We start from the raw sequence: 27,856 nt of genomic DNA, 5'->3' as shown, positions 1-27,856 counted from the left end.
AATGAATTTTTTTGATATTCCACGAGCTGGGAGGGAACAAGCGTACCTTGAAGACATATGTATTGGCATCAAATGTCACATAAACACACACCAGCTAGGAACACACATGCTATACATGTCTCCATGTGATCACAACCACAGCACATGTGAAGTGCTACAATTACCCCTCAGAGCGGTGGAATGGCCAAGGAGTTTGCATGAAAAATCAGAACATACCCGTACACCAAAGCAATTCAAAAGGACCAAGTCACCCTCAGCAAAATGACAATAATGGGAATGACTTAACCAACAGGTTTAAGTTTTTCATACTAAACTCTTTTTGGTGTGCTATTGTCCATCCCTCAATCATCAGTACTAATTTAAAAATGTGTGTTAACTGGAACAGAGAATCCTAATCTAATTCCATATTTAGAGAATCTCTTGGTAATATAAAAAAGGCACATATCAAGACCTAGTGATTTGAAAAATTACATAGCATATGCTGTTACATATTTTTCATGTAGTCAGTTGTATTAACATATAACTGTGCTACTGTTAGACTTGAAATATTTATCCATTGGCCTACATAAAGTACCTAGACTTTTGGAAACAAATACAAAAACAGATTGACAGCTAATAAAAATAAATATTCTACCTAAAGCAGAGTATATAATTAGTGGTGGACTTCATGGGTACAACAGGCACTGTCTGCTGGTGGCCTCTCATTGGAGGGGATTGCTGCAGGATCGTGTCTCCTCTGAGTGGACACACCTGGCTATGACGGTGACCCATGGGTAAGTCCTCCTGGGAGCTACCAGTGCAGCCCCTGATGCGCCCTGCCTGAGACTGCAGGCAGAGCATGACAACTGTGCAGCTTTAAGGTTCTGGATGTAACTGAGGAGATCAATAGATTGAGAGAGTACTGTCAACATTTTGCAGGCACTTTCACCTCCACACTCTCAGTGAGCTGTATCCAGACACTTCCAGGAGTGTTGGGTCAAATCTGCATACTTTTTTCAATTTCAGGGTTTATCAGGCCTCACCTCTCAGGCTGTGCATTACCCAACACTGGCGTGAAGAAGAGCCACGCAGCACAAAGCAGAAAGAAAAGCAGGGCCCAGTGCTGCCGCAGGGCACTATGGCCTCAGGCTGAACTGCTCTGGGTGTTTTGCTATTTAACCACTGTAAACTGTCTTGTTAAGGTGGAAAAAAGCAATGTCAGTGCCTCACTGTTACAAGTGGAAAGACAGAATCTGTACTGGGAAATGTCTTCCTTATGGTTCTAAAGCCATGGTGCCTACACGCTTGCCTTCCCTTCCGTTTCTAAACCCCTCTGGGTGGACATTACAACCCACTCGAAAGAGAAAGGGGTAGGAGGGCTGTGAGCAGTAACTCGGAAGAAAGCCTTGATTTTTTTTTTTTTGCACCCAGGCTCATGCTTGCAATTCCAGCACTTTGGGAGGCTGAGACAGGAGGACTGCTTGGGCCCAGGAGTTCAAGACCATCCTGGGCAACATGGAGAGAACCTGTCTCCACAAAAGTTTTTTAAAAATGAGCTGGGTGCAGTGGTGAGTGCCTGTAGTCCCAGCTACTCTGAGGCTGAGGTGGGAGGATGGCTTGAGCCCAGGAGGTAGAGGCTGCAGTGGGATGTGATTGCGTCATCATACTCCAGCCTGGGTGACAGGAGTGAGACCCTGTCTCTAAAAAAGTAATAATAAAATACTTTAGAGCAACAAAATACCCAAGGAAAGAAGAAAGGCACAGCTGGGGCAAGCATGGTCAAGTGTGGGTAACACTGAATTGGAGGTGATGTGGGTTCCTGCTTTGTATCTTTTGAAAACTTCCTAAATAAAAAACTAAAAAATTATCTCTAGAAAGTGAGGTTCCATTAACACAAACCAAAAACAACAGGATCTATTCTACAGGAGGCCTAGTAGAAGATGCCTGAAAACAAAATTTATTCAGAATCTCGCACACGAGGGAGTGATGAGATACCTCTGCCGGGGGGGCGGGGGCACGATCCCACTCCTTAGGAGGGAACATTCCAGTTTCCGCAGCATTAGCTTCACCAGGGAGCGGCCACCCCTGCCCCACAGCAGTGCTAGCTCCAAACCACCCAAACCTAACCTGCCGTCCAGACGCCAGGTGGGTTCCCTTAAAAACAAAAAGACAACTTTGTTAGTTCCCAGCATCAGCAAGGACAGTCGTCAGGCAACACTGATGAAGGAGAGAGGAACCATCAGCTGCCATATGAATACGAAGGCTTAGGAAAACATTTTAAACGTAATCTATGCTCATTTCTCCCCACCACACAAACACAAGGTTTATCTTTGGTGAGACAGTAAGAAAAGCAGAACCTCCCAAACAGTCCTGTCCTGACCTCAGGTTCACTGCTGCGCTTCTGTCTGTCACAACATTGTTGCAGGTATTTGCCAATGTAGAAAGTTGTGCCCAGTGGCCCCTAAAGCACTAAGATGGCAGGTGCATGAATAACAACTAGACAGAATGAAAGTTCTAGCTGCATAAGCAAAATGATGAGACTGCGGTTTAGGTATAACAAAGCTACAAAAACAGGAAACTGCCTGATGTGGTTAGCCACAAAACCCCTGCTGGCATCCAGCCAACACTGATGAGAAAAGGAAAACCAGCCCTTACAAGATGCCCTCGATGGCTCAGACACCTGAGCCATGTGGTCCCTGTGCAATCAATCACAGTAAATCCATCCAGGCAAAACATCAGAGATGAGAGATCTCACAATGTGAACAGGAATGAAATGTGAAGTTTCCACAAGACATTCTGGGAAGAGAATTAAATGTTAAATGTGGTATTGCACTACTAGGTAAGATCAGAAAGCAAAGACAACAAAAACCCCAAACCCTAGCTGTGGACTTGACACACTCAACAGTGTCGTCCAGGGCTGGCCTGAGCCCGGCGCTTGTCGGTGCTGAGCTGCATGGCAGTGGTTTCCCCATGACGTCCCTGGATGGACCCACCCACTCTGTGCCACGAACATCAGCCTTGACTTTCATGGTGGTTAAGACTGAGAAGCTCTGCATGTGGTACGCAGCAGGGCCCATGGCACCTGGTGTGTGTGTACAGGTACGCTGGATGGGTGGGCAGGGCCACCTCAGCCCACCTGCCCTTGGGACCCTTCCCACTGTCCTGGGACAGAATGATGCCCATGGTGTGTCTGGTTCTGCTTTTTTTGCAACCATATATCTTCTATATTCCCAATTAAGCTGAAGAAAAGAAAACAGCTCACACTTACATAAGTCCATTTTAAACCAATGCCTCTCCAAGACCACCATCTACATATAGCACTATTTCTGGGTCTCAAGTCAATAATGAGGCAGTGGCCCTTTGACACCTTTAAAAAAAAATTTAAAAAAACATGACATGGTGCCTTTGGCACTGGGATAGTTCCAGGCACCCCCTCACTCCCAACCCCAGTGCAGTGGATGACTGTCCCCCCAGACTCCCAGTGGGACCCTTTTTTCTCCACTTGTCTGTGCAAAAGGGCTGCTGAAGAAAAGGCTAATGTCCACAGGGGCCTTTACGGTCTCAGAGTCCCAGGAGTTTGATCACAGCACACAGGAGGCCATGGCCTATGTCCATCTTTCCCAGGGTTAGGGCTGTAGAGGCATACTCAAGGTTCTGAGTAGCACAGTGGCTGGACAATTGAGACAAAACCCGTGTCCTAGTTAATTATAGGCAGCAGGGCTCATCTTGAAAAGCAGCATCAATAGTGCAACACACATATTCTATTGAAGATCAACATTAACAGAACTGTGTAACATTCAGAATGTATAGCACCAGTTTTTACTTGAATCAAAGCATATGCCAAAAACTAAGCTATAAAGACCAATTTATTGGCTCTCTAGGAGGACTGGCTGGAGGTCAAATTTTTTGACATTCAAAGAAGTATAATAAATCAGGAAATTAAAAAAAAGTTGAATACGTAGCCATGAAATGAAAGTCACTTTCTATGTTTAAACCAAACAATTCTGAGCTCTAAACTACATAGTGTGGGTGAGTGGGCTGCCTTGTAAAGCAACCCAGAGTGGTCAAGATGGGTTTTTATCTATTTGCTCTCCTGGAGTTAAATTCTTTAAATTGTTCTGTAAATCAAAAGGGACTCTTTCTCCACTTGTCTGTGCAAAAGGGTTGCTGAAGAAAAGGCTTATGTCTAGGGGGGCCTCGGTTTCAGAGTCCCATGAGTCTGACCCTGTGCTGCTGGAGTCCTCGACCGTCGTGGGCGGGTAGCTGAGCTGTTCTAACTGGTCGATGATGTCAGAGAACTGGAAGGCCGAGCTGGACTCGGAGCGGACTGAGTAGGCTGGGAAGTTGACCATGGAGCTGGCCTCAGATTGATTGGCTGAGCTGCATGTGTGCATAGACAGCCCACCACGCAGCGGCATGTTATTGAGGGAGCTGTTTTCAGACTGGCTGTTCCTCAGTGAGCTGGTCTCAGAGGGACCCAGCAGGCGCTGCATCCGGCTGGCCTGCGCCTTCACCTCAAACAGCTCCGAGGTGTCTGAGGGGTGTGCGCTCCCACTGAAGTCACTTTCTTCCTCAAATGCAAAATCGTCTTCTGTGTTCATGTCTACTGCCTCAGTGGAGTACCTGTCTGGGCTGGACTGAGCAGACCCTGGAAGCTCACACAAAGGAGCGGCCACCAGAGGCTGGGCAGAGGCCTGAGGTTCCTGTGGAACTACAGAGCCATAAGGAAAAGAAAATGCCTCAGAGCCTCCAGCAAAGAAAGAGATATCTGCTGGGTCATCGTCTATGAACTCCTCAGACACCTGCAGCTGGGCATTTGTCAATGTGAAAGCAGGGGCCCCCCCACGGCACTGCCGGTCACACCGGTGCTCCCCACTGGAAGGAAATGAGCCTGTGGTAAAGTCATCCCCACCATTGTCATTTTTACAAGCAGCTCTGAGCTCCCTCCCGGCCCTCCCTGTGTCTAGGTCTAAGGCACCGAAACTCTGCCCCCCAGCACAGACAGAACCACAGCTGCTCACAACATGACAAAACCCGACACCTGGACCAGGCTGGAGTGCGGGGGGCCCGACGGGCTGGGCCGATGGTGTGTCAGGGCCTCCAGCCACTGCTCCACTGCTCCTCTCTGCAGCTGGACTCTTGATGTAGGAAACCTGGGGCTCTGTGAGGGAGCTGCTGCTGTCCTTAAACTCTGGCAGGCCAGGGGGCACCAGAGTGGAGGGAGAGAGTGAGTAAAAGGAGGTATTCGCTGAAGATGGGGAGGCAGGAGTCCTCAATCCCTCGGGGAACGAGATGCTCTGGGGATCAAAATTCAGAAAAGAAAAAAAGGATATAAAGTTACAAATTACCACTAGAAGTTGCAAAGCCACCTGGCCTAACTTAGGGCATCCACACATTTCTATCACAGCTTTTATGAAAATGGGCAATTTACCAGACTTTCCCTTGTAGAACCGAAGATTTGTAAAAGTAGCATTGCAAATCAACCCAGGATTGTCTGTTTACAAACCCTTACAATTCCATTTTTTCTCTTACGACATGAAATATCCACAATAAAGAAAAGTTTTTAAAATAAATTACAATTTTTAATTTTTATTAGAGACAGGGTGTTGCTCTGTTGCCCAGGGTGGAGTGCAGTGGTGCCATCATAGCTCAAACTCCTGGCCTCAAGTGATCCACCCATCTTGGCCTTCCAACATGCTGGGATTACAGGTACATGCCACCATGCCCGGCCAAGAAAACCTCCATCTTGCAGAACCTAATGACACGTGGTCCATGTCTCCCTGGAATCCCGTTACCAGGAGATTCATAGTTTTGTTGAGGGGTAAAATACAGCAGGAGAGGGAGTGAGCCATTCCACTCAGCCAACAGAACCCTAAACCACAGTACTGACAGGTAAGTAACAAGTCCAAGTTCTACAGTAATGTGCACTCATCTGTCAGAGATGTATCATCACCAGGGAGTTAGGACACACACCAATCCACTCATACATGTAACAGAAGGTTGAGGGTCACTGCCTAGGATGCCCTTTGCCAATGAGAGTGGCCCAAGAGCCTTGGGGCCTTCCAAAAGCACTGGAGTGGCTGCAAGTCTGAGGGAGAAGCGGCTCCCAAGCAGGATGAGGAAATACTGAGGGGCCAGGACTAGATGTCAAGTGGCTATGTTGCATCACCCACTACTCCATGGGCACCCTAACACATCCTCCCCTCATGGTTCCACACACAGGGACACAGCTGAGCCCCCTCTACTCGCTAAGTGTCCCTCCTCGTGTGCTATCACGGGATGCAGTCACGCTTCGAGAACATCCCTTACTATATATACACATGCCACATCGTTAAGACCATGGTCAGACCAAAATACAACCAAACACAACTGAGTAACTTTTTGTGCAATATGTACACAGGCAATGCACACATGCACGTTATCACCCAGGCAATGCACACAGGCATGTGTTACCATATGCAAAAGGTGCAAATGTAACTGCAGAAGGCTTGGTTACTAGGCTTTCAGAAACAAAATAGTAGGTCACAGTCCGTAAGATTAACCTATTTTCAAATGCTGATCATATCATGTCTCAATTATTCAACCATTTTCAATATTCTCGTGTGGCTTTTGAAATGGAATGGAAGATAATTGAAAGTGTAAAGGTTTTATTTATTTATTTTTGAGATGAAGTTTCACTCTTGTCGCTCAGGCTGGAGTGCAATGTGCCATCTCGGCTCACTGCAACCTCCACCTCCCAGGTTCAAGCAATTCTCCTGCCTCAGCCTCCAGAATAGCTGGGATTATAGGTGCCTACCACCATGCCTCATTAATTTTTGTACTTTATTAAACCCGGGGTTTCACCATGTTGGCCAAACTGGTCTCGAACTCTTGACCTCAGGTGATCTGCCCATCTCAGCCTCCCAAAGTGCTGGTATTATAGCCGTTGAGTCACTGCGCCCATCCTTAAAGGTAACTTTTAGATGATTCTTATTGTGACATTAAACTCTTCCGAAGACCGGGCGCGGTGGCTCATGCCTGTAATCCCAGCACTTTGGGAGGCCGAGTCGGGTGGATCACAAGTTCAGGAGATCAAGGCCATCCGGGCTAACACGGTGAAACCCCGTCTCTACTAAAAATACAAAAAATCAGCCGGGTGTGGTGGTGGGCGCCTGTAGTTCCAGCTACTCGGGAGGCTGAGGCAGGAGAATCACTTGAACCCGGGAGGTGGAGGTTGCAATGAACTGAGATCGCCCCACTGCACTCCAGATTGGGTGACAGAGAGAGACTCCATCTCAAGAAAAAAGAAAAAAAAACTCTTTTTTTTTTGAGACGGAGTCTGGCTGTGTCTCCCAGACTGGATTGCAGTGGCGCGATCTTGGCTCACTGCAAGCTCCGCCTCCCGAGTTCATGCCATTCTCCTGCCTCAGCCTCCCGAGTAGCTGGAACTACAGGCGCCCGCCACCACGCCTGGCTGATGTTTTGTATTTTTAGTAGAGACGGGGTTTCACTGTGTTAGCCCGGATGGCCTTGATCTCCTGAAGTCGTGATCCACCTGCCTCGGCCTCCCAAAGTGTTGGGATTACAGGCGTGAGCCACCATGCCCGGCCAAAAAAACTCTTTTTTTTTTTTTGAGACGGAGTCTCGCTCTGTCGCCCAGGCTGGAGTGCAGTGGCCGGATCTCGGCTCACTGCAAGCTCCGCCTCCCGGGTTCACGCCATTCTCCTGCCTCAGCCTCCCGAGTAGCTGGGACTACAGGCGCCCGCCACCTCGCCCGGCTAGTTTTTTGTATTTCAATAGAGATGGGGTTTCACCGTGTTAGCCAGGATGGTCTCGATCTCCTGACCTCATGATCCACCCGTCTCGGCCTCCCAAAGTGCTGGGATTACAGGCTTGAGCCACCACGCCCGGCCCAAAAAAACTCTTAACTTTGTGGTTGGGTATGGTGGCTCATGCTTGTAATCCCAACATTTGGGAGGCTGAAGCCGAAGGATCACTTGAGCCCAGGAGTTTGAGCCCAGGCAACATGGTGAGACCCTGTCTCTACAAAAAAAAAATACAAAATTAGTTGGGTGTGGTGGCATGCGCCCGTAGTCTCAGCTACTTGGGAGGCTGAGGTGGAAGGATCACCAGAGCCTGGGAGGTCGAGGCTGCAATGAGCTGTAATCATGCAGCCTAGATGATAGAGTGACACTCTGTCTCCAAAAAAAAAAAAAAAGAAACTTTGTAAAGGAACAATTAAAAAATACACTTCCTTTTCATTTCAACTGAATTAAATTAACAAGAAATTTCTTTTCTTGTTGTTGTTTTTGAGACGGAGTCTTGCTTTGTCTCCCAGGCTGGAGGGCAGTGGTGTGGTCTCGGCTCACTGCAAGCTCTGCCTCCTGGGTTCATGCCATTCTCCTGCCTCAGCCTCCTGATAACAAGAAATTTCTAAAGAGGAAACATATCTAAAAGAGTTTAAGGTTTTCATGTACCCATGGAAAAAAACTGGGACACCATGAGCTTTTTTTTTTTGAGACATTCTCACCCTGTTGCCTAGTCTGGAGTGCAGTGGTACAACTGTGGCTCACTGCAGCCTTGAACTCCTGGGCTCAAGTGATCCTCATACCTCAGCCTCCCAAGTAGCTGGGACTATAGTTGGTGCCACTACACCTGACTAATTAAAAAAAATCTTCAGATAGATGGGTCTCACGATGTTGTCCAGGCTGGTCTTGAACTCCTGGCTTCAAGCAATCCTCCAGCCTCACCTCTCAAGTAGCTGGGAATAAGGGTGTGAGCCACTGTGCCCAGTTCACATAACTTTTAATATAATGAGGTGCAAGTGTAGCTTCTGAAGTGCTATGACAGCATAAATGACAAACCATTAAAAATTAACATTGAACAGAGATAAAGGTTATAAATACGAAATTGTAGCACCATGAAGAAAAACTTATGATCTGTTATATAAAAATATCAAGATTCTGACTGGGCACGGTGGCTCCTACCTATATTCCCAGCACTTTGGGAGGCCAAGGCAGGTGGATCACTTGAGGCCAGGAGTTCGAGACCAGTCTCACCAACATGGTGAAACCACATCTCTACTAAAAAACACAAGAATCAGTCAGGTGGCCAGGCGCGGTGGCTCACGCCTGCAATCCCAGCACTTTTGGGAGGCCGAGGAGGGCAGATCATGAGGTCAGGAAATCGAGACCATCCTGGCTAACACAGTGAAACCCCGTCTCTACTAAAAATACAAAAAAATTAGCCGGGCGTGGTGGCGGGCGTCTGTAGTCCCAGCTACTCGGGAGGCTGAGGCAGGTGAATGGTGTGAACCCGGGGAGCAGAGCTTGCAGTGAGCCGAGATCGCACCACTGCACTCCAGCCTGGGCAACAGAGCAAGACTCCATCTCAAAAAAAAAAAAAAAAAAACAAAAAAGTCAGCCAGGCATGGTGGTGTGTGCCTGTAATCACAGCTACTTGAGGGGCTAAGGAACGAGAATTACTTGAACCCAGGAGGCAGAGGTTTCAGTGAGCCTAGATCATGCCACTGCACTCCAGCCTGGGCAAGAGAGTAAGACTCTGTCTGGGAAAACAAAACAAAACAAGCAAGATGCAACGTAAAAATATGCTTGCACGTGGAAGTTAACACGCCACCATAAAAATGGGAAGGGATTGCAGTGAAGTAGACCTGAAACATGAGAAGGTCGCTGATGTCCCATCACAGTGGCACGGAACAGCTATTGTCACATGCTGGGACATTCTTGTCAAATGTTTTTGTGTGAAGTGTCTGTGTGAGTTGGTATATCTTTGTTTTGATATAGTTGCAATCATGACAAAGACATAGAGATATAAATTTGTTTCCTGCTTTTCATTTGTAACATAACAGCAAGAACTTCCCCATGTTACCACATACTCTTTTTTAAGCCATGCTTTTAGTGGTTAACAAAAAAATCCTACTAAGTGAATATAGCTAAAAACGTAGTTAGTAAGTCATCTGGCACAGATGAGAGTTGTCACGATTTTGTAGTGTATTATACACAACATTACAATGCACATCTCAACATACAGGCTTTCTCTCTCTCTCTTTTTTGAGATGAGATCTTGCTCTGTCATCCAGGCTGGACTGTAGTGGCACTATCTTGGCTCACTGTAGCCCCAAATTCCTGGGCTCAAGCCATTCTTCCACCTCAGTTCCCTGAGTAGCTGAGACTACCCGTGAGCCACCATCGTGCTCAGCTAATTTTTGTATTTTTTGTAGAGACGAGATTTCGCCATGTTGCCCAGGCTGGTCTCGAATTCCTGGACTTAAGCAATCCTCCTGCCTTGGCCTCCCAAGGTGCTGGGATTATAGGCATGAGCCACTGCCCTGCTGGTTTTCTATTTAGGACTCCTTTCTGAAAACAGAGTCCCAGAATTAGAATTGCTGAATTAAATAATATCATTAATTTTAAGACTCTTGTTATAATAATGACAGATTATTTTCCAAAAGAGTACAGGTAACTACTATTGTCTACATTTTTAACCAGAAAAGACTAACCTGTTTTGGTAGGTCTGCAGTCAGAGCACGAATGGACATGTGAGTCTTGCTGTGCCTTCTGCAAAACAGAGAACAAGCTGTGAGAAACCAAACCCTCCCTTACTCAGCGCCTGTTTTTAAAGCAGCAAGCATGTACTGTATCCATGAAGAAAACCTCCCATGAAAATGTAGCTAAGAGGTATCTAACTAGAAAGGGGCAGGATAATGGAAAATAAGAATTCAAATAAAAAACAGAGGTCCCAAGAGAGGTAAGATTACACACTCACACTAAAGGAAAAAATTCCACATGCAGAGAAACAACAAGAATTTTCAGATTAAAAGTTTACTATAGGCCAGGCGCGGTGGCTCACGCCTGTAATCCCAGCACTTTGGGAGACCAAGGTGGGTGGATCATGAGGTCAGGAGATCGAGACCATCCTGGCTAACAAGGTGAAACCCCATCTCTACTAAAAGTACAAAAAATCTGCCAGGCGTGGTGGCGGGCGCCTGTAGTCCCAGCTACTTGGGAGGCTGAGGCAGAAGAATGGCGTGAACCTGGGAGGCGGAACTTGCAGTGAGCTGAGATTGCACCACTGCACTCCAGTCTGGGCGACAGAGCGAGACTCTGTCTCAAAAGAAAAAATATTACAAATCCACTTTCTTTAAAACATTGAAACTGAACTCCTGTAAAAATACACGTTCATGGCCGGGCGCGGTGGCTCAAGCCTGTAATCCCAGCACTTTGGGAGGCCGAGACGGGCGGATCACGAGGTCAGGAGATCGAGACCATCCTGGCTAACACGGTGAAACCCCGTCTCTATTAAGAAATACAAAAAACTAGCCGGGCGAGGTGGCGGGCGCCTGTAGTCCCAGCTACTCGGGAGGCTGAGGCCGGAGAATGGCGTGAACCCGGGAGGCGGAGCTTGCAGTGAGCCGAGATCCGGCCACTGCACTCCAGCCTGGGCGACAGAGCGAGACTCCGTCTCAAAAAAAAAAAAAAAAAAAAATACACGTTCATGTATTTGAAGTGACTTTTAGTCAAGTAAAGATTAATATTTAAAATACGCTGGGCATGGTGGCTCACACCTATAATCCCAGCACTTTGGGAGGCTGAGGTTGAAGGATTACTTGAGCCCACATGTTTGACACTAGCCTGGGCAACATAGCAAGACCCTGTCTCTACAGAAAAAAAAACAAAAAAACAAACTAGCTAGGGGATGCTGGTGTGTGCCTATAGTCCCAGCTATTTGGGAGGCTGAGGTAGGAGGATTGCTTGAGCCCAGGAGTCTGAAGCTGCAGTGAGCTGTGATCGTGCCACTGTACTTCAGCTTAGGTGACAGAGAAAGACTCAGTCACTCTTCTCGCTCTCTCTCCATATATATATTTAAATATTAATTTTAAAGGCATACACTTTACATCGTAAAGGCCAGAGCTTACCTTTCATATGGAATTCTCTTCATTCCACTGTCTTTGAAATAATCTACTAGTTGCTTCTGAGTTCTTCCACTGTGAATAAAGATTCAGATTTTTAATAAAGAACAGTAAGTCAGCATTAATTTTAGAGTAAAAGACAAAAGATTTACCCATCCTCTCTCATAAATATACACATATATATTTTATTTTTTAATTTTTTTTCTATTTTATTTTTTTTTGAGACGGAGTCTCAAAAAAAAAATAGGCTGGAGAGCAGTGGTGCGATCTCGACTCACTGCAAGCTCCGCCTCCCGGGTTCACGCCATTCTCCTGCCTCAGCCTCCCAAGTAGCTGGGACTACAGGCGCCCGCCACCATGCCCGGCTAATTTTTTTTTTTTTTTTTGTATTTTTAGTAAGAGACAGGGTTTCACTGTGTTAGCCAGGATGGTTTCGATCTTCTGACCTTGTGATCCGCCCGCCTCGGCCTCCCAAGTGCTGGGATTACAGGCATGAGCCACTGCGCCTGGCCTATATTTTATTTTTTTAAGACTGAGTCTTGCTCTATTGGCCAGGGTGGAGTGTAGTGGCGAGATCTCTGCCTCCTGGGTTTAAGTGATTCTCATGCCTTAGCCTCCCGAGTAGCTGGGATTACAGGTGCCCGCCAACACGTCCAGCTAATTTTTGTATTTTTAGTAGAGATGGGTTTTCACCATGTTGGCCAGGTTGATCTCGAGTTCCTGACCTCAAATGATCCACCCACCTTGGCCTTCCAAAGTGCTGGGATTACAGGTGTGAGCCACTGGGCCTGGCCCACATATATATTTTAAAGTTATACTTTGTAGTAAGCGTAACTGAATTTGTAAGCAAAGTTTTTATTAAACCTATTTTTTTCCACTATTTTATTTCATATGCTTCCTCTAGTTATTCTTTCACAATACCTCCACTTTGTGTGTAATTCTCTGAAATATTTTATAACATTTCTTTCTTGACTAAGAATTACCTATTTTCTCAGCTTTACAAACCAGTGAGGGGCCCATGCAAGTCATGGCATGGCCCCTACCTGTATCTGAAGGAGGAGCCCCGGCTGAAGAAGACAGCTTTCGCTTTTGGCTTAGGTTGGTCCAAAAGTCTAAAAAAGGTGTGATACTCCACACATATCTTCCAGAAGTTCTTACATTCATCTCTACTACCCAACAAAAATTCTAATGTGTCCTGGTAAGGTCCCTAGAAACAAAACATAAAGGTTAATTAATTCAAGAATGAAGTATTGGACAAGAGAAAGTACATTTAGGAAGCAGATCACACAACAGGGAATTCCAAAATTAAAAATTAGTAAGGATTTTTTTTGAGACAGGATCTTGCTCTGCGCCCAGGCTGGAGTGCAATGGCGTGATCTTGGCTCACTGTAACTTCAACCTCCCAGGCTCAAACAATTCTCCCACCTCAGTCGCTCCCCTCCACCCCCTCAGGAGGGACTACAGGTGCATGACACCAGGCCTAGATGATTTTTGTATTTTTTTGTAGAAAAAGGGTTTTGTCATGTTGGCTAGGCTGGTCTTGAACTCCTGAGCCCAAGCGATCTGCCCACCTCAGCCTCCCAAAGTACTGGGATTACAGGTGTGCACTACTGCACCCAGCCCAGGAAGGATTTTCTAAAAATTGTATACAAAGTCTTCTGGTTCCATTTGCTTAATTAAGAAAAGAGAAACAGTATTTATATTCACAGTAGAAACAGCAGAAAAATTAAGTCACCCACAATCACACAACTATCAACATTCTGAATTATATCTTTGTAAACACTTTTCCCACCTAGCAAAGGATGGCATTTTTCATGCCAGTTGACATATTTATAGTTATTGCTGAATTGTTTCTACATGGTATATATTTTTAAAATCTAGAATGTTTTAGATGTTCAGGACATGCAGTTTTCAGGCCCACAAATATCGCCCTGAAGAAACTGCATTCACTCTCAGTTATTCCTTAGGATAAACTCCTGGAAATGGAACTCTGAGCTCAAAGGCTGCACATCTTTGAACCTGCTGATGTATGTTACCCAGTTACCTTCCACAAAGACTGTAACACTTTGAATCTAACATTTAGTCTTTAAAAAAGTGCTCAGGTATGTAAAGTGTAACTTTGCTAACTGCAGATGCAAACAGTTCTGGGCTTTCACTTATCGCCCTATTCAAGTTAATAGCTGCTTTGGTGAACTTTCCCTATCATCTCAGAATAACTGCAAGAAACTTTTTTTTTTTTACTCACAGAGTAAAACAGCTTTTACTTGTGTTTTGTATGTGTGTCTGGCATTCCTTCTACTTTCCTTTCATCCACAGAAGAGATATTTGTGCACCAATTAAAGCCACTTTCAAGCCTTCTACCAAAAGCAAACACACTTACATACCGCACGTGAACCCAGTGAGTGACAGAAGCAAACACACTTACATATCGCATGGGAACCCAGTGAGTGACAGAAGCAAACACACTTACATATCGCACGGGAACCCAGTGAGTGACAGAAGCCCCACTACTCAAGTGCCTTGTAAAGGCGAAGGCAAAACTTTTCTTCTGACTGGCCCAAGGGCTATAAATCTCCCATAACCCAAAACGTGTCTGGGCTGACACAGGCATGGCTCTCTCTTAAGCTTCAAACCCCACGGTAGCTTGGCAAATCTTTTTATTTTCTAACTCCTTTTGTACAACGGAAATGCAGCAGCTGGAACATCTTTGAATAACTGGAAGTACTGGGTTTTACCAAATACACTGCACAGGCATTTATTTTTTCCATTTTTACTCATTTCAGTAAATTCACATGTAACTATTACTTTATTAATGAGCAGTCAGTAAAGAAAGGAATATTTACTTCCTGATAATCAATGCTTCTTCAGTTAGAGCTATTCAAAGATCAATTTCTGAATGAAGGACACAAGAGAACACTGGGGCACTCCTCAATTCATTCTGAAGCTCTCAATTGCTGGAGGGCTTTAGATCATTTTGAACACTTTGTTCTTCAGCTTCATTACCTAGAGGACAAAGAGGCTGCCATAACCATGGTTCTCAGCAGCCCCTGGGAGCTTGTCAGATGTGTACCTTCTTGGGTTCATCCCAGACCCACTGAATGTGAAACCCTGGGGTTTTGAGCCAGCAACATGTGAGTGACAAGGTTCCTGGGAGAGGTAAGTGTGAGACCAGCTAGGCAGACTGCCCTCAGCCCCTCCAGACCTAAGTCCCGAATCCTGTCCTTGAGTTCTTGTGTGCATTATGCTGAAATGATTTACAACGTAGTTATGTTTTAGCAGAATAAATTATGAGTTAAAAAATGGTCAAAATAGGCTGGGCGCGGTGGCTCACGCCTGTAATCCCAGCACTTTGGGAGGCTAAGGCGGGTGGATCACCTGAGGTCAGGAGTTCAAGACCAGCTTGACCAACATGGAGAAACCCTGTCTCTACTAAAAATACAAAATTAGCCAGGTGTGGTGGTACATGCCTGTAATTACAGCTACTTGGGAGGTTAAGGCAGGAGTATCGCTTGAACCCAGGAGGCGGAGGTTGCGGTGAGCCGAGATCATGCCATCGCACTCCAGCCTGGGCAATAAGAGCGAAACTCTGTCTCAAAACAAAACAAAACAAAACAAAAAGCTAAAAATAATACTTACATGAACCTCTGGATGAAGTTTGATAAGAAATCTTTTCCTCTTGAAGCTTAGTTTACGGACCTTGGACCAATTGAAAGTGTTGATTTTGGTGGTGCCCTGAAATTCAAGAGACAGATTACATTTGTAATCTAACACATAACCCCTTTCTCATGAAATAGGGAATGCTTAAATTACATCTTTGCCAACACAGTAATCTACTTGGCATTTTACCATTATACCTGAAATGGCTCTGACTTAAAATGTCAATAACTAATCTATCTGTTCTAGAAAGATAATTAATTTATTTTTTTTGAGAGGGAGTCTTGCTCTGTTGCCCAGACTAGAGTGCAGTGGTGCAATCTCCGCTCACTGCAGCCTCAAACTCCTGGGCTCAAGCAATCATCCTGCCTCAGCCTCTGGAGCAGCTGGGACTACAGACACCAGACACCAATCCTGCCTAATTTTCTATTTTTAATTTTTTTTTGTAGAGATGAGGTCTTGGCTATGTTGTTCAGACTGGTCTCAAACTCAAGGCACATCTGGAACATAAGAACACTGAAAGGTTCAAAGAGATGGAAAAGATGTACTCAACAACTGACCAAAAGAAAGCTGGTGGAGCAATATTATCATCAGATACAATGCATGAGAAAGAGGCCTTACATAATTTAAAAGCAATTCACCAGGAAGATACACTTGGACTTGTATCTCTCCCCATATTGTTTCAAATATTTATAGGAAACAGACAATTAAAAGAAGAAATGGAAAGATTTGTGCTTTGTTTTTTTTTTTTTTTGAGACAGAGTCTCACTCTATCACCCAGGCTAGAGTGCAGTGGTATAATCTCCAATCACTGTAACCTCCGCCTCCTGGGTTCAAGCAATTCTCCTGCCTCAGTCTCCTGAGCAGCTGGGACTACAGGTGTGTGCCACCACACCTGGTTAATTTTTGTTTTTTAGTAGAGATGGGGTTTCACCATGTTGGCCAGGCTGGTCTTGAACTCCTGACCTCAGGTGATCCATCCACCTTGGCCTCCCAAAGTGCTGGGATTACAGGCATGACCCACCGCACCTGGCTAATTTTAATTTCTTTGATAAGGTTTTATTGCAAAAAATTGTAAAATCAGTGTTAATATTATACATTGTTTGAAGTTTGCTCCTGCAAGGAGGGTGGTCTGGAAGGGGCAGTGATAGTGGCCAGGCAGGGCTGGAGTAGAGTCAGGTTTCTCACTGAAGCTAGAATATAGTGCTAGAGTGTAACAGGAGCAAACGATGGGAATTCCTGGTCTCAGCAGATACAGACACAGATACAAAGGTAAATATAGATATGTGAGGTGAGTGGGTGTATGTACACGTGTATAGCATTATCTATTGAGAGGGCCAGGAGTGGCGACACCTCACAAAGCAATGGGCACATGGATCTTGGTCTCCAAATACCAGTCTTCACTAAAACGGCTGGGCTCTGTGGGGAAATGGCTGACTCCACGGTGAAGCAGGCAAAGTACAAAACAAGGCTGGCATGTCTTATTTTGTAAGAAAGCAAAGAAGTGCTCATAAAATAAAAGGACATATAAGAAGGACATGAGGCTGGGCGCGGTGGCTCAAGCCTGTAATCCCAGCACTTTGGGAGGCCAAGACGGGTGGATCACGAGGTCAGAAGATCAAGACCATCCTGGCTAACATAGTGAAACCCCGTCTCTACTAAAAAATACAAAAAACCAGTCGGGCGAGATGGCGGGCGCCTGTAGTCCCAGCTACTCGGGAGGCTGAGGCAGGAGAATGGCGTAAACCTGGGAGGCGGAGCTTGCAGTGAGCTGAGATCCGGCCACTGCACTCCAGCCTGGGCGACGGAGCAAGACTCCGTCTCAAAAAAAAAAAAAAAAAAAAAAAAGGACACGAGAGGCAGCTTGAAGAGCCTCCCTTGGGCCAAATGCGGGAAAGTTAAAGATAAAAATAAATAATGAAACCTACAGATTATCAAGTATCAGATTCGAATCTATGAATCCACAGTGACATAAACTAAATAAATGGAGAGGAAACTCTTCCTTGCAGTAGTAGGAAGAACGGGATTTAAAGAGTCCTCATCGGGCAACCATCACAGTGATTGAACTAGAAGATGAGTGGGATGAGGTTCGAGATATTTATTTAGTCTCAAAGTATCTCTTCATAAAATACTTAGTTACAAAGGACAAAAAGTAACTTTTCTTTCCTTAAGAGATAAGGAGCCTCAGACTCTTGGGCTCAAGCAATCATCCTGTCTCAGCCTCTGGAGCAGCTGGGACTATGGGCACCTGATACCAATCCTGGCTAATTTTCTATTTTTAATTTTTTTTGTTTAACTGGTTAAAGGCAGATGGGCATCTCAGGAAAAGGCCAGTAGGACCTTTTGTAGAGATGAGGTCTTGCTATGTTGCCCAGGCTGGTCTCAAACACCTGGCTTCAAGTGATCCTCTTGCTTCAGCTTCTGTTGGGACTATAGGCATGAGCCACTATCTAGTCAAAAGTAACTTTGTATACAGAAAAGCTGGCAAACATCATCTTGACCAAGTGATCAATGTTACCACCACCACCAATGGGACAGATGGACCCTATGTACTACATGAATCAGGATACATCACCACTCCGGGAGTTTCTCACCTAGGCAGTGAGCCCAGGGTCTGATCCTGAGGAAGCACTGGACAATCCCATATCATAAACATTCTACAAAATGACCGCCCTGTAATCTTCCAAAATGTCAAGGTCATGAAAACCAAGGGAAGAAGAATATTCCAGATTGCAGAGACCAGAGAGACACAATGCCTGGGTACAGTATTTGCTCCCAGATTGGACCTTCTGTAGTAAATAACACTGGGACAACCAGTTAAAGGCAGATGGGCATCTCAGGTAAAGGCCAGCAGGACCTTTCTGTGCTGTTTGTGTAGCTTTTCTATAAGCTTGAAATGGTTTCAAAATAAAATTTAAAAAACGTCTGAGACACTGCCTGGGAATTTCAGCGACTATACGTTTGATATTACCAACATTTACTCTTGTCTGCAAACTCAATGTAAGAGGCAGCAAAGTGAGGGACACAGTCCCCTCAGAGACAGCTCCAAAGAAAAAAACAAACCCCTTTAGTCATAAGAAGGAGTAAAACACTGACACATGTGACCACATGAGTGAACCTGAAAACAAGGAAACACTACACACAACAGACATGTTTATATGATCCCATTTATACGAAATACCTAGAATAGGTAAATCCATAGAGGGAATGTCCTGATGGTTGCCTGTTCTAGATATCAGTGGTTGCTGGGGACTGGCGGAGTAACTGCTAAAGAGTATGAGGGTCTCTTTTTGGGTTGAAGAAAATGTTCTGAAATTAGATAGTAGTGATGGTCATATAACTGTGTAAGTATCCTGAAACAACTGAACTGCATACTTCAACATGGTGAATTTTATGGCATATACATTTTATCTCAATTAAAAAAAAAGTCCTGAGTGAGATGTTCTCAAAGCCAAGATACAAATGTTAGGGTCTAAATGAGAACTTAAGCTTCCTAGTTCCCAAAATATTGCTAAAACACTAAGTCACTCTAATTTCTACTGAAAGTAAAATATTGAAGGCCAGGTGTGGTGGCTCACGCCTGTGATCCCAGCACTTTGGGAGGCCGAGGTGAGCAGATCACCTGAGGTCAGGAATTAAAAAAAAAAAAAATTAGCTGGACATGGTGGCTGGTGCCTGTAATCCCAGCTACTCAGGAGGCTGAGGCAGGAAAATCGTTTGAACCCAGGAGGTGGAGGATGCAGTGAGCAGAGACTGCGCCACCGTACTCCAGCCTGGGCGACAAAGGGAGACTCCGTTTCAAAAAAAAAAAAAAGTAAAATATTGGAGGATTTTCAACTACATTCTCAAAGTTCCTCTCCTAAATTGTATTCTCAAAAACAAAGCAAAACAAAACATCAACAAAAGGAAACAAAATCCCCACAGCCCCAGCTCTAGGTATTATTTATATATCTAGGACAGAGTCTAAAAAACCGAGGGCCTAGGCTGGGCGTGGTGGCTCATGCCTGTAATCCCAGCACTTTGGGAGGCCGAGGCAGGAGGATCATGAGGTCAGGAGATCAAGACCACCCTGGCTAGCACAGTGAAATCCTGCCTCTACTAAAAATACAAAAAAATTAGCTGGATGTGGTGGCACCCGCCTGTAAGTCCCACCTGCTCGGGAGGCTGAGGTAGGAGAATCGTTTGAACCTGGGAGGCGGAGGGTGCAATAAGCTGAGATCGCACCATTGCACTCCCGCCTGGGCGACAGAGTGAGACTCCGTCTCAAAAAAAAAAAAAAAAAAAAAGAGAGTGAAGGCCTGCCACGGAGGTGAGAGATGAAGCCCTCCCAGGAAGGAGGCTGACAATAGCTCAGAGCCCCCCACATAACTGCTCCAGCTGCTTGTTCAATCCCTTCTGGTCAAAATAAGAAATTTCTACAGCTGTCTTTTGGTATCTGTAGGGAATTGGTTCCAGGACCCTCTACCCTAGTACCCAAATAGTCTCTGATAGAAAATGGTGTAGTATTTGCATATAACCTATGCACACCCTCTTGTGTACTTTATTTTTATTTTTGTAGAGATGAGGTCTTGCTTTGTTGCTAAGGCTGGTCTCCTGAGCTGTGGTGATTCTCTTGCCTTGACCTTCCTAAGTGCTGGGATTATAGGCTTGAGCTACCATGCTGGGCTTCCTGTATACTTTAATAAAATCATTTCTAGATTACTTATGTACCTAATACAATGTAAATGTCACGTAAATAGTTTTACTGTACTGTGTTAAATTTGTATTTTTTAAAAAATTACATACACACACATGTGTGTGTTTTGAGACAGTTTCACTCTTGCTGCCCAGGCTGGAGTGCAATGGCGCGATCTTGGTTCACTGCAACCTCGACCTCCTGAATTCAAGCGATTCTCCTGCCTCAGCCACCTGAGTAGCTAGTATTACAGGCACCTGCCACCATACCTGGCTAATTTTTGTATTTTTAGTAGAGAATGGGGTTTCACCATGTTGGCCAGACTGGTCTCGAACTCCCGACCTCAGGTGATCCACCAGCCTTGGCCTCCCAAAGTGCTGGGATTACAGATGTGAGCTACCACGCCCAGCCTGTATTGTTTTTTATTGTTTATTTTCCTGTGGATATGGAGGGCCAAGTGTATATCCCAGGGTCTTAACCACTGTCCTTAAAGGAGAAATAAACAGAAAATCCAAGAACAATCACTGCTTTCATCTACTGCACCCTGACTTGACAGACTAAGACAACACTTTTAAAGCTGCACAGTTAGCTGTCGAACGCTAAAATCTACTGCTTTCATTTTCATATTCACCCAACAATCCAGGGCATATCTGAAAATACCAAATAGACTACAAGACTGGAAACAAACCCAGCCAGCTCAGGGTCACCCACTCCACATCAAGTCTTCTTCCTCAGACAGAACCAGCTGCACCTGTATTGGCTGCCTGTCTGGGATTTACTCTTAGGCGTCTATTCATTAGCCAGTGTTTCTGAAAAGCACATTGATGACAGCAAGCACATTTTCCACTTTGAAATCTTGCCCCCTCAGGTTCTGTCACCACCAATACCTCACACCTGCCCGTCCCCACACTCTCCTAATTGTTGGTAAATTTTAAATTCAGTATTTATGTTAATGGTCATGTAAGTATTGCTCACACACTCAGCCATGGTGAATTTAACTACATTTTTTATATTATAAAGTAAAGCTTCCTTCTTCAAAATTTCCTTGAGAATCCTAATTGCCTCTTTTCATCTGCTTCATTGGCACGTACCTATCACTAGTTAACACTCTTCCACATGGTCCAGCACAAGAACTGAGTCCCTGGTCTACCCTCTCTCCCGGGGCCCTGCCCTCTGCTCTAGTGTTGGTGGATGCTCTCGGCAGGCACAGCCTGTGTCTTCCTTTGCCTATCTCGGATGTGGAGCACCCTATTTCCTTCTTTCTCATTTTTAGTTTATTCTCTCCTCTAGTTTTTCCTGACAAAGGGCGGGCAGCAGTCACATTTTTACAAAATCTACATATCTGAAAGAAGCCTTTCTCCGTACAGAACTCATGTGGGCACAGCACAGAATTCTAGTCTGGAGCCCCCCACACCAAACTGTTCTTAAAAAACTATCGCCAAATGCTCGGGGAAACTGATTTGAGTAATAATAAAACTGCAGTCTCAAAAATAAATAAATAAATAAATAAATAAATAAAGAATTAGTTTGGAAATAATTTCCTTTTAATTTTGGAACTACTGCCTGCCCCATTGCTTTCTAGCTTCCAGTATTGCTACTGAATAGTTTGAGGCCATTTTAAATCACACTTCTTTCTCCCTCCTTCCGGGGAGTTCTTGGGTCTTCTCCACTATTGTCCTTTGTTGGACGGATAGACTGCAAAATTTTTCTCCCATTCTGTAGGGCTGTCTGTTCACTCTGATGATAGTTTCTTTTGCTGTGCATAAACTTTTCAGTTTAATTAAATCTTATTTATCAATTTTTGCTTTTGTTGCAATTGCTTTTGGCATTTTCGTCATGAAATCTTTGGCTGTGCCTATGTCCTGAATGGTATTGCCTAGATTTTCTTCCAGGGTTGTTTTTTTTGTTTTGATTTGTTTTGTTTTTTGAGACAGGGTCTCACTTCATCGCCCAGACTGGAGTATAGTGGCTTGACCTTGGCTCACTGGTTCGCCTCCGCCTCCCAGGTTCAAGTGGTTCTCCTGCCTCAGTCTATTGAGTAGCTGGGGTTATAGGCACCCACTATCATGCCCAGTTAATTATTATATTAGTAGAGACGGGGCTTCACCACGTTGGCCAGGTTGGTCTTGAACTCCTGACATCAAGAGATCTGCCCCTGTTCGCCTCCCAAAGTGCTGGGATTCAGATGTGAGCCACTGTGCCTGGCCCTCTTCTAGGGTTTTTATAGTTTCTGGTTTTATATTTAGGTATTTTTTTTTGTTTTGAGATGGAATTTCACTCTTGTTGTCCAGGCTGGAGTGCAATGGCATGATCTTGGCTCACTGCAGCCTCCACCTCCTTGGTTCAACTGATTCTCCTGCCTCAGCCTCCTGAGTAGCTGGGATTACAGGTGCCTGCCACCATGCCTGGCTAATTTTTAAAATATTTTTAGTAGAGACAAAGTTTTGCCATGTTGGGCAGGGTGGTTTCAAACTCCTGTCCTCAGGTGATCTGCCTACCTTGGCCTCCCAAAGTGCTGGGATTACAGGCATGAGCCACCACGCCTGGCCTTACCGCCTGGCCTTACATTTAAGTCTTTAATCCATTTTGAGTTAATTTTTGGATATGGTGTTAAGGAAGGGGTCCGGTTTCAATTTTCTGCATATGGTTGGCCATCTCTCCCAGCATCATTTATTAAATAGGGAGTCCTTTCCCCATTGCTTTTGTCAGGTTTGTCAAAGATCACATGGTTGTAGGTGGTCTTATTTCTGAGTTCTCTGTTCTGTTTAATTGGTCTATGTGTCTGTTCTTGTACCAGTGCCATGTTGTTTTGGTTACTGTAGCCTCATAGTACAGTTTAAAATTGGGTAGTGTGATGCCTCCTGCTTTGTTCTTTGTGCTTAGAACTGTCTTGGCTATTCAGGCTCTATTTTAGTTCCATATGAATTTTAAAATAGTTTTTTCTGGCTGAGTGCAGTGGCTCAGGCCTGTAATCCCAGCACTTTGGGAGGCCGAGGTGGGGGGATCACAAGGTCAAGAGATCGAGACCATCCTGGCCAAGATGGTGAAACCCCACCTCTACTAAAAATACACAAAATTAGCCGGGCATGATGGCAGGCACCTGTAGTCCCAGCTACTTGAGAGGCTGAGGCAGGAGAATCACCTGAACCTGGGAGGCAGAGGTTGCAGTGAGCCGAGATTGTGCCACTGCACTCCAGCCTGGTGACAGAGTGAGACTCCGTCTCAAAAAAAAAAAGTTTTTTCTAACTCTGTGAAGAATATCAATGGTAGTTTAATGGGAATGGCATTGAATCGATAAATTACTTTGGGCAGTATGGCCATTTTCATGATATTGATTCTTCCTATCCATGAGCATGGAATACTTTTCCATCTGTTTGTGCCCTCTCTGATTTCTTTGAGCAGTGGAATATAGTTCTCCTTGAAGAGGTCCTTCACATCCCTTGTTAGCTGTATTCCTAGGTATTTTATTCTTTTTCTGGCAACTGTGGATAGGAGGTCATTCATAATTTGGCTGATTGCCTTTTATTGGTGTATAAGAATGCTTGTGATTTTTGCACACTGATTTTGTATCCTGAGACTTTGCTGAAGTTGTTTATCAGCTTAAGAAGCTGTGGGCCAGGTGCAGTGGCTCATGCCTGTAATCCCAGCACTTTGGGAGGCTAAGGTGGGCAGATCACAAGGTCAGGAGTTTGAGACCAGTCTGGCCAACATGGTGAAACCCCGTCTCTACTAAAAATATAAAAATTAGCTGGGTGTGGTGGCGGGCGCCTGTAATCCCAGCTACTCATGAGGCTGAGGCAGGAGAATAGCTTGAACCCGGGAGGTAGGGGGTTGCAGCGAGCCAAGATCACATCACTGCGTTCCAGCTTGAGTGACAGGGTAAGACTCCATGTCAAAAAAAAAAAAAAAAAAAGTTTTTGGGCTGAGATGATGGGGTTTTCTAGATACAGGATCATGTCATCTACAAAGAAAGATAAATTTGACTTCCTCTTTTCCTTTTTGAATATCCTTTATTTCCTTCTCTTTCCTGATTGCCCTGGCCAGAACTTCCAATATCATGTTGAGTAAGAGTGGTGAAAGAGGGCATCCTTGTCTTGTGTCGGTTTTTAAGGGGAATGCTTCCAGCTTTTGCCCATTCAATATGATACTGGCTGTGGGTTTGTCATATATAGCTCTTATTATTTTGAGGTATGCTCCTTTGATACCTAGTTTTTAACATAAAGGAACACTAAATTTTATCGAAGGCCTTGTCTGCATCTGTTGACATAACTATGTGGTTTTTGTCTTTATTCTGTTTATGTGATCAATCACATTTATTGATTTGTGTATGTTGAACCAACCTTGCATTCTGGGGATGAAGCCAACTTGGTCATAGTGGAAAAGCGTTTTGATATGCCTCTGAATTCAGTTTTCCAGCATTTTATTCAGGATTTTTGTATCAATGTTCATTAAGGATACTGGCCTGAAGTTTTCTTTTCTTGTTGTATCTCTGCCAGGTTTTGGTATCAGGATGATGCTGGCCTCATAAAATGAGTTAGGGAGGAGTCCCTCCTTTTCAGTTTTTTTTGAATAGTTTCAGTAGAAATTGTACCAGCTCTTGGCCAGGTGTGGTGGCTCATGCCTGAAATTCCCAGCGCTTTGGGAGGCCAAGGTGGGTGGATCACCTGAGGCTGGGAGTTCGAGAGCAGCCTGACCAACATGGAGAAACCCTGTCTCTACTAAAAACACAAAATTAGCTGGGTGTGGTGGCACATGCCTATAATCCTAGCTACTTGGAAGGCTGAGGCAGGAGAATTGCTTGAACCCTGGAGGCGGAGGTTGTGGTGAGCCATGATTGTGCCATTGCACTCCAGCCTGGGCAACAAGAATGAAACTGCATCTCAAAAAAAAAAAAAAAAAAAAAAGGAGAAATTATACCAGCTCTTCTTTGTACCTCTGGTCGAATTCAGCTGTGAATCCATCTGGTCCCGGGCTACTTTTTTTTTTTTTTTTTTTTTTTGCTTGGTAGGATATTTTCTACTGCCTCAATTTCAGAACTCATTATTGGTCTATTCAGGGATTCAATTTCTTCTTGGTTCAGTCTTGGGAGGGTGTATGTGTCCAGGAATTTATCTTTTTAGATTTTCCAGTTTATGTGCATAGAGGTGTTCATAGTAGTCTCTGATAATCGTTTGTATTTCTGTGGGGTCAGTGGTGATAGTCCCCTATCATTTCAGATTGTTCATTTGATTATTCTCTATTATCTTCTTTATTAGTCTAGCTAGCGGTCTATTTTATTAATTTTTCCAAAAAACCAGCTCCTGGATTTGATTTTTTGAAGGGTTTTTTTGTGTCTCTATCTCTTCAGTTCAGCTCTGATCTTGGCTATTTCTTGTCTTCTGTTAGATTTGGGGTTCGTTTGCTCTTGATTCTCTAGTTCTTTTAATTGAGATGTTAGGTTGTGAACCTGAGATCTTTCTAGCTTTTTGATGTGGGCATTTAGTGCTATAAATTTCCCTCTTAACACTGCTTTAGCTGCGTTAAGAGATTCTGATAAGTTATCTCTTTGTTCTCATTAGTTTCAAATAACTTCTTGATTTCTACCTTAATTTCATTATTTACCCAAGAGTCATTCAGGAGCAGGTTGTTCAATTTCCATATGGTTGTGTGGTTTTCAGTGAATGTTTAAATCTTGAGTTCTAATTTGATTGTGCTGTGGTGTAAGAGACTGTTTTTATTATTTCAGTTCTTATGCATTTGCTGAGGAGTGTTTTGCTTCCGATTATGTGATCGGTTTTAGAGAAAGTGCCATGTGGTGATGAGAAGAATGTACATTTTGTTGTTTTTGGGTGTAGAGTTCTGTAGCTATCTATAAGGTCACTTGATCCAGGGCTGAGTTCAGGTCCTGAATATTTTTGTTAACTTTCTGTCTTGATCTAATACTGTCAGTGGGGTGTTAAAGTCTCCTACTATTATTGTGTGGGAGTCTAAGTCTCTTTGCAGACCTCTAAGAACTTGCTTTATGAATCTAGGGGCTCCTGTATTGGGTGCATATATATTTAGGATAATTAGCTCTTCTTGCTGAACCCTTTACCATTATATAATCCCCTTCTTTGTCTCTTAAAATCTTTATTGCTTTAAAGTCTGTTTTGTCAGAAACTAGGATTGCAAGCCTTGTTTTTTTCTGTTTTCCATTTGCTTGGCAAATTTTATTCTATCTCTTTATTTTAAACCTATGTGTGTCTTTGCACATGAGACGGGTCTCTTGAAGACAGCACACCCAAAGGTCTTGGCTCTTTATCCAGCTTGTCATTCTGTGTCTTTTAATTGGGGCATTTAGCCCATTTACATTTAAGGTTAATAATATTATGTGTGAATTTCATCCTGTCATCAAGGTGCTAGCTGGTTATTTTGCAGACTTGTTTATGTGGTTGCTTTACAGTGTCACCGGTCTATGTATTTCAGTGTGTTTTTGCAGTGGCTGGTGACAGTTTTTCCTTTCTGTATTTAGTGCTTCCTTTAGGAGCTCTTGCAAGGCAGGTCTGGTGGTGATGAATTCCCTAAGCATTTGCTTGTCTGAAAAGAACCTTATTTCTGTTTTGCTTATGAAGTTTAGTTTGGCCAGATATGAAATTCTGGGTTGGAATTTTTTTCCTAAGAATGTTGAATATTGGCCCCCAATCTCTTCTGGCTTGTAGGGTTTCTGCTGAGAGGTCCCCTGTTAGTCTGAAGGGATTCCCTTTGTAGGTGACCTGGACTTTCTCTCTGGCTGCCTTTAATATTTTTTCTTTCATTTCAACCTTGGAGAATCTGATGATTATATGTCTTGGGGTAGATCTTCTTGTGGAGTACCTTATTGGAGTTCTCTGCATTTCCTGCATGTGAATATTAGCCTGTCTTGTTAGGTTGGGGAAATTCTCCTGGATGATATCCTGAAGTACGTCTTCCAACTTGGTTCCACTCTCCCTGTCTTTTTTGGGTAACCCAATTAGTTGTAGGTTTGGTCTCTTCACATAATCCCATATTTCTTGGAGGTTTTGTCATTCCTTTTCCTTCTTTTCTCTCTATTCTTGTCTGCCTATTTCAGAAAGATAGTCTTAAATGCTCTGAGATTCTTTCCTCTGCTTGGCCTATTCTGCTGTTGATACTTGTGATTGCAATGTGAGGTTCTCACGTTGTGTTTTTCAGCTCCATCAGGTTGGTTATGTTTCTCTCAAAACTGGCTATAAGCTCCCGTGTTGTTTTATCACGGTCCTTAGCTTCTTTGCACTGGGTTACAACATGCTCCTTTAGCTCAGCAAAGTTCATTATTACCCACCTTCCGAAGCCTGCTTCTGTCAATAACGCCATCTCCGCCTCAGCCCATTTCTATTTCTCCCTTGCTGGAGAGGTGGTGTGGTCATTTGGAGGAGAAGAGGCACTTTAACTTTTTGAGTGTTCAGCATTTTTCGTGTTGATTTTCTCATCTCTGTGGGTTTATCAAACTTTGATCTTTGAGGTTGCTGACTTTTGAACGGGGTTTTTATGTGGTTTTTTTNCCTGATGTCCTTTTCAGTACCATTTTTTTTTTTTTGAGACGGAGTCTCGCTGTGTTGCCAGGCTGGAGTGTGCAGTGGTGCGATCTTGTCGCACTGCAACCTCCACCTCCTGGGTCCAAGCGA

At 44.3% G+C, this 27,856-nt stretch overlaps 1 protein-coding gene across 1 annotated transcript in view; it reads right to left on the bottom strand.

The window, feature by feature from the left end:
- Window positions 1-27,856, bottom strand: part of FARP2 (FERM, ARH/RhoGEF and pleckstrin domain protein 2) — a 134,358-nt gene that overhangs the window by 48,021 nt on the left and 58,481 nt on the right. The window contains exons 8-12 of the mRNA XM_025403973.1: window positions 15,524-15,665; window positions 12,931-13,094; window positions 11,894-11,962; window positions 10,478-10,535; window positions 5,021-5,276 (exon numbers count right to left, since the gene is read on the bottom strand). Of these exons, the coding sequence (XP_025259758.1) occupies window positions 5,021-5,276; window positions 10,478-10,535; window positions 11,894-11,962; window positions 12,931-13,094; window positions 15,524-15,665 (689 nt within the window). The remainder of the gene's footprint in view (window positions 1-5,020; window positions 5,277-10,477; window positions 10,536-11,893; window positions 11,963-12,930; window positions 13,095-15,523; window positions 15,666-27,856) is intronic.

This window comes from Theropithecus gelada, chromosome 12, assembly GCF_003255815.1.
Source record: "Theropithecus gelada isolate Dixy chromosome 12, Tgel_1.0, whole genome shotgun sequence".
Lineage (NCBI taxonomy): Eukaryota > Metazoa > Chordata > Mammalia > Primates > Cercopithecidae > Theropithecus > Theropithecus gelada.
This window is presented reverse-complemented; position numbering and strand designations above follow the sequence as displayed.